Below are 7,349 nucleotides of genomic sequence, written 5' to 3' on the forward strand. Positions count from 1 at the left end.
TTGGAACCACCACGAACTTCAAATTACAGCTAGTTCGCTTAAAAATTCTTGCTAAAATCCACAAAATATCGAAATTCGAAAGATACCGTTATACGTGGGCTGTATCAAAATATGCGCCTATATTGAAGTTTTTTACCACTGGAGACCATGAATGTGAAATTACAGGAAGTTCGGTCAAAAAATGTCTTCAAAATACCTAAAATCGGGAGGTACTGCTATATGGGGGCTATACAAAAACATGGACCTATGTTAATAATTTTTGGTGGAGAAGCTTTGTGACCACTTTGATCCTCAAATGTGCCATTGCAGCTAGTTCGACTAAAAACTTTAGCTAATATTTTAAAATACCAAAAAATCGGGACCCAGCAAAATAAATTGGAAGTAGTGCAATGTAGACTAGTTCCTTCACGGCATGTTTTTATGCAATTCAAACGGAATCGTGAAAAAGGCACTCCATTCCTCACATTTTAACCGCATTTGGATGCAATCCAAAGAATCACATCCATTTGTCACATTTTAATAACATCCGGAGGCAGTTCAACGGAGTCGTGAAAAAGGCACTCCAATTCCTCACAATTTAACAGCATCCGGATGCAGTTCAAACGGAGTCGTGAAAAAGGCACTCCGTTCACTACATTTTATTAGCAGTTGTTAGAGATCCCTACATGTACATAAATCAGTTTGTACATCTCTACAGTCAGCAGTCCAAAAAGAGATAATCGTGTTAACATTTCCAAACATTTGTTAATACAAACGAAATAATATTTATTTTGTGAACATTTTTCCGGTAACTCACGAGAAGAAAATTTCCCAATGGAGTGCTGTTGGAGTACATGTCGAAATCTTAACTGGTGATGGGAAGACAATATCAAACCCATTTAGCAGATGAAGCAAAAGCACTTAAGCTTGGATTATATGAAGAGCGGAGGAAACACACATGTTTGCGATTGAATTCAATAGAGAATTTTCATAATTTGTGTTAATTTAATAAAGTTATTAATATTTTTGTTTTACACAAATAATAAATGCATTTTATTTTGTTATTCAAAACACGTGCTCTGGACTGCCTCCTATTCTACCCCAAAAGGTCAGTTAAAATGCAATGCCAAAGGGTCAGTTAAAATGCGGTGCAATGGAGTGCCTCTTTCCGGGGTCACTCCCTTGTAAAAATCATGAGTGAAAATGCATAATTTGATGCACTTCCAAATCACTTGTACATATCATTTAACTGCCTCTTTGGAGGCAAACTTTTCGCTGGGGAGGTACCGTACGATAGCCCCGTGCAACGGGACTATACCAAAACAATACACCTATATTGAAAAAATTTTGTAGAAAAGTTTTATGAACGCTGGGAATATAATTCGTCAAAAAAATTAGCTAAAATCTTGGCATTACCGAAAATCGGGAGGTAGCGTTATATGGAGGCTTTAGCAAACGTGGCCCATTTTCAAACTTATGGTCTGTTCCAGTACTGCAAGAATATACTAATTTTTACTATTCTTTTATGATAACATAAAAAAAACTGTAGCTTCTTGGAGGTTCTTGAACAGAGCATTAAGCCACTTATGGAAAAAAGCACTCGGGTGCAAAAATATAACGTTATTATTATTTAAAATGATTATTTTAATGCGTTTCGGGTGGAGGCTATACAAATTCGGAGAATATATGAGTCAGTTTGCGTTAACGACGAATATTGGTGACTTATGAATCACGACATAGACATACATACATAGCTAGATGTATGCCATGCAAATTAATGCAAGCGCTTAGGGGAAGCCCAGACTTCAATGGAACACCCAAGTTAAAGATTATATCGCAAAACGTGGTATTCAAAATTTGAGGGGTAAAAGTATTTAATCGACCAGCATCTATTCTTAGTTTGACTTCATGGTAGAACAAATAAGGTAAAGTAAATACTACAACAAATACAAATCAACAACAACCATATAGGAATTTGTTTTTGTTTGTAATGTTAGTGTTACCGGTATATGCAAAAAAACAAGTAAATGTCTATAAAATATTGGAATTTAAAAAAAACTAATATTTTTTCACATTTGACTGAATATTTTGAAAAACGTGAATGAAAATTCGTTACATTTTCAATTTGAATCATTCCACTAAGTGCATAATTTATCGCAGAATATACTTTGGGTCGCAAAAAATTCCTTGAAAAAGGAAAAGCTGTTTCAAACATTTGTTTTTGAATTCAAAAGAGCACATGCTTATTAGGGCTTTATTTATTTTCAAGTTTAAAAAGATACCACACATATTGTGCTTTTGTGTGCGGCACGTCGTTCGGACTTGGATGAGGTTACATATCATTGATATGAAAAAGTCTTCATGGGAAATAGTTTTTATACCCTACACAACTATGTGGGGAGGGTATGACCAAAAAGTTTGTAACGCATCGAAATAATGGTATCGAAGAGCTGAATCGATCTGGTCGCAATTTTAATCCGATCGCACCAAATGAAGGTCCCGGAGGGGAAGAAACCTATTGATTTCGGTGTTGGTCGGATAATATTCAGGGGACGGATTGGGAAAACAACTTTATTGGAGAAAAAGTCAAAATTTTAGTTCAAAGCGAACGTAGGTTGTCGTTGAGTGTCAAACAACGAAGACATCGCAATAGCCGCTAATAGAAGTCAACTTTAAATTTTTTCGATTTTAATAATAATAACGAATATCACAGCATTGGTTGGGGACCCTCAAAAAACAAAGCCTGGATATGAAGGTAGAAAATCCCATCTTAACAATGATGCAGGTTGGCGCAGGTGGCCAAATAACGGAGATATCGCAATAGTCGTTAATACATCCCATCTTTCCATTTTTATACCCTCAGCATTTATGCTAACGAGGGTATATACACATTCATACGGACAAAATGTGCATCATCGAAATAATGCTTTTAGACCCCAAGTATGTTTGGGCGAAATGTGTTTCAGATAATTTGGAGTTGATTTAGCCATGTCCGTCCGTCTGTCTGGCTGGCTGGAGCACACCGATCAACCGATTTGGTCCAAAATTTGGATTTCGTAATATTTTGTCCAAACTTAGTTTAAGTTCGTAGATGGGTTATATCGGTCCACACCTTCCGGTACCTCCCCCACAAAAGTTCGAAAATGTTCGGAAAGATAGTGCTCACGATAACTCTTGAAGGCAGTAACCGATTTGGTCCGTACTTTGCACGTCGTGAAATTTCTACCAGACTTAGATTAGGTTTTAATATGGACTCAACCGGTCCACTCCTTGGGCACCTCCCACACAAAATTTCGGAAAAGTTCAGTTTAGGACCTGCTGTCGAATCGTTTTGATTTTTGTTGTAACAACTTGTAATCACTGCCCTCCATACGACAGTACAAGTTTCATCAGGGGCAAGCCCATACTTCCTAAGAAAATAGCCTGAAAGTTTAGTCTATTGTTATATTTTGTCCCAACTTAGTTTCAGTTCGGAGATAGGCAATACCAGTCAACAACTTCCAGTACTTCCTCCTAAAATTAAAAAAAAAATGCCACTAAAACGCTACGCACCATATCTCTTGAAAGGGCTGAGGGTATATCTCTGTCGGCAAAGTCGACTGATACTTTTTTACTTGTTTTGTAATCACGCTACAGGTCACAATTTTGATTGGATCGTCCCGAAATTTTTGGGGGTGAATGGGGGTCCTAAAGAGGAAGTCGGATAATATTCAGGGGTCAGAATGGGCAAAAACTTATTTGGAGAAAAAGTCAACGTTTCATTTTATAGCGAATATTACTATAACGGGTATATCAAAAACAAGACCACTACAGGTCGGAATTTTAATCGGCTCCTCACGAAATTTTGGAGGTTGATGGTGTCTCACAGAGAAAGAAGCCTATTGGTGGTTGGCGTACATCCCACTTTACCATTTTTTATTTGAGTTGTACTGACGATGCACTTAAATGCGTTTCAACAAAATTGACCTGTAACAATGAAGACATTCAGAGTAAGGGCGCTAAGCTATTCCAATTTTAATATTTTGAATTTTACCAGTCAAAAGCTTATGCACAGGGGTAGTGGTGTAGGGTATCACATAGTCGGCCCCGACCCGACTATAGCTTTGGCTCACTTGTTTTCTTAATTATATATCTTTTCCTCAAAAAATATATATCCCTAATATACTTCGAAAATATAAATAAATAAATATATAAATGTCGTATAGAATTTGACACTAACATTACAGCATAGTTCAGTCAGCTGGGTATTGGTGTTACTTTATATTGTTCTACCATCGTTTAGCTTATAGAACAAATCTATATAGTAAAACAAGTAAAAAGCGTCAGCAGGGTTTTTTGAGTGTTTGGGCCAATTTCACAGGAAGTATGGATTTACCCCCGAAAAAATCCACAGTATTAACTAGGGCCTCATTGGCAATATTTTGCCAATCCTTAAACTGCATTCTTTGCAAGTCTTGTGTGGGATGTACCAAATGTCAATATGGTCCGATGTTGTCAATATTCGGAAATTGTCCAAATCTGTACGAAATAATACGTAGTACAAAGTTTGGACCAAATTTGTTTCTTTCTTCGAGGGTTATCTTACGTATTACCTAGTTTAGTTGGTGCCGGCAGGCTTTTTGGAGCTTTTGGGCAATTATCTCAGGAGGTATGAACTAGCGTGCGAAAAAATGCGCTGTCGTAATAGTGCACCGCATGAAAAACACGTTGCAAAAATTTCAAAACGTTCCGTACTTTTTCCAAATTTGGCGTGGGAGCTACATACAAGGGTATACCGATTTTATCCATACTCAAATCTTTTCCACGTACACCATTTTAGTGAACTTTTTGTCATTTTGAAATTACTATCTTACAACATAAACTAAGTTTGAACAAAATATTATGATATCAAAAATTGGAACCAAATCTGAGAGTTTAACTAATTGCTCCATTTTACTTCAATACATCTCATGATGGAGGGCATAAAAAGTTCGGTCCGGCCGAATTTAATGGCGTTCTTAATTTCTTTTATACATAGGCTGAGGTTATTCATCTGTCTGCAAATTCGACTGATTCTTTTCAGAAAGTAGGAATCTATATTTTTAAAATGGCGAGTGAATATAAAATTAAACACTTTGTTGAGTTTTCAACTATATTTATCATTAATATTTTACAACTGATTTTATTTACTTCCATTTAGAAGAATGAATAGATATGGACATCATAGCAAATATTGCATGCATAAATGACATGAAAACCGTCGTTTTGTAACGTAATGTGCCACACTAATGCCCAATAAAAGTGCAAAATCTCCCTCTTCGCACACATACAGACAAACACACGTTATTTAACTTTGATGTTCGGATAAATTCGTGAGAACAAATGAAGCGCAAAAACGTTTTCTAATGACATTCCGTCGTATTCTCCCGCCATACCTATGCCATAACAATTCGATTACAAATACACCAAATGCTGCTAAATGTAACCACAACAAAATCATGAATACAGCACCCAATTCATTTATCGACAGAATATTCGTTTGAATCGCCTCGCTTTGATGATCCTTGTTTAAGGCACTGGCCGGACGACCATAGTATTTATTCACCCAATGGTTGATAAAGCCAAAGTACTGGGCATTGGCAATTTGTGCATTGAATTCAGTCACCAAATACGATTGCAGGCGAACATACATGGCCAACTGTTGGGTAAAGATACGTTCATTGACCATATGCAACTTCCGCCAGGTAGTCAAATTAGTTTTTCCAAAATAGCCAAAATATTCATACTGCGTAAAAATGGCTGTACGCTCTCTGGCCTGGGCCAATAGCGGAAATGCCGCCAACATGCTGTCGTTGAAGTCGCGTACATTCTTCATATCTGGCAGAACGTTAAACAGACTCTTGTGGTAGCCGCTCAGTAGTAGAACATAGTTTTGCTTAAGGACATCGGCAATTGTTTTGGGAGGATTGCGATGCTTGTTGTCGCGCAACATTTCATACATGCCCGTTTGATAGGCATTGCGTATTACCAGAGTGGTTAGCAACCAGCAGGTAAGCAGGAAACGAGCAAAATTATAGCGTGGCAGTTGCGTTTGGGATATCGTAGCACCCACGGCCAATGTAAGCAGATGATAGTATGGCGTTTTGTTATTCTCACCAATTATGAAGTCGCGCTGTTTCCGCCAACGTTGACTCGACACACATGCCAGTATAAGCGATGAGCTTAGAGCTAAAATTAATCCAATCAGATACCATAACTCCAAATGGAAGGGATAGGCAATCTTTTCATAGGTGCTGTAGACATTGAAGACATTTGTTACCAAATACGTGTGCGATAGGTAATAGTAGAGGGTTTGTGAGTGTGGTGATGTTTCATTTAAGTTCGGTCGATAGTAGAAACCGCCAAGGGCAAAGTCAGCTGATTTGGAAAAGATCTGAAAGAAATAAAATTAAATTTAAAGGAAATAATTTGAAAACATGGAATATCTTTTGTTGATGGAGAGCATTTGGAAATATTTTATACCCTCAGCCAAGGCGAATTTGGGAAGGCGAATTCAGGCCGTAGTCTTAATTTGCTGTCAACATTTTTTGCGCGAAATATCAACAAAAGGTAAAAGAAAACGGTAAAATATTCTACGCGAAGCTTAAATAAAGATGTTGCACACAGATATTATTTATAGAAGCGAAACATTTTTTTATTTATTTATGATTAAAAATATGTTTTGACAGCAAATTAAGACATCAGCTGGTATTATTGTATCAGCTTCTTTCTTGCACCATGATCTTTTGTAGATGGAGAACACTAGAAAATATTTTATACCCTCAGCCAAGGCGAATTCAAAAGTTTTTGACAGCAAATGTTAAATTACAGGTGGTTCGGTCAACATCTTGAAAATAACTAAAATCGGGAGGTACCGTTATATGGAAGCTTACAAAAATATACACTTATTTTGATTATTTGTGGAGAAACATGTAGATAGGTAAAAAATGTGACAAAAATCTTAAAAATACATAAAATCAGGCGATACTGTTATATGGGGGCTATACCAAAACATGAACTTATGTCAACACTTTTTGATGTGGAAGTTTAGTAACCACAGGGTTCCTCAAATATCAAATAACAGGTAGTTCGATCAAAACATGTAGGCAAAGCCTTCAAAATACCGACAATCGGGGGGCTATACTAAAATATTTGCCTATGTTGACAGTTTTTGGTGAAGAAGTTTCGTGAGTGCTGGGGACCTCAAATGTCAAATTACATGTAGTTTGGACTAAAAGAATTAGTTACTATTTTCATAATGCCTAAAAGGGAGAGGTACCGTTATACGGGGCTAAACCAAAACATGGTCCTACACACAGAAAAAATTGGCTTCTCTAACATATGTCCGAAAC

At 36.9% G+C, this 7,349-nt stretch overlaps 1 protein-coding gene across 1 annotated transcript; it reads right to left on the reverse strand.

The window, feature by feature from the left end:
• Window positions 1–5,205: 5,205 nt before the first annotated feature.
• LOC141397062 (uncharacterized) lies at window positions 5,206–6,895 on the reverse strand. The gene is made up of 2 exons (XM_073972911.1): window positions 6,778–6,895; window positions 5,206–6,391 (listed from the first exon to the last, which is right to left on the reverse strand). Exon 2 carries the CDS (start codon window positions 5,957–5,959, stop codon window positions 5,306–5,308), a length of 654 nt encoding a protein of 217 aa, XP_073829012.1. The 5' UTR covers window positions 5,960–6,391; window positions 6,778–6,895; the 3' UTR covers window positions 5,206–5,305.
• Window positions 6,896–7,349: the final 454 nt, after the last annotated feature.

This window comes from Musca autumnalis, unplaced genomic scaffold (genome assembly GCF_047663935.1).
Source record: "Musca autumnalis isolate F117 unplaced genomic scaffold, ASM4766393v1 scaffold_3, whole genome shotgun sequence".
NCBI classification, from domain to species: Eukaryota; Metazoa; Arthropoda; class Insecta; order Diptera; family Muscidae; genus Musca; species Musca autumnalis.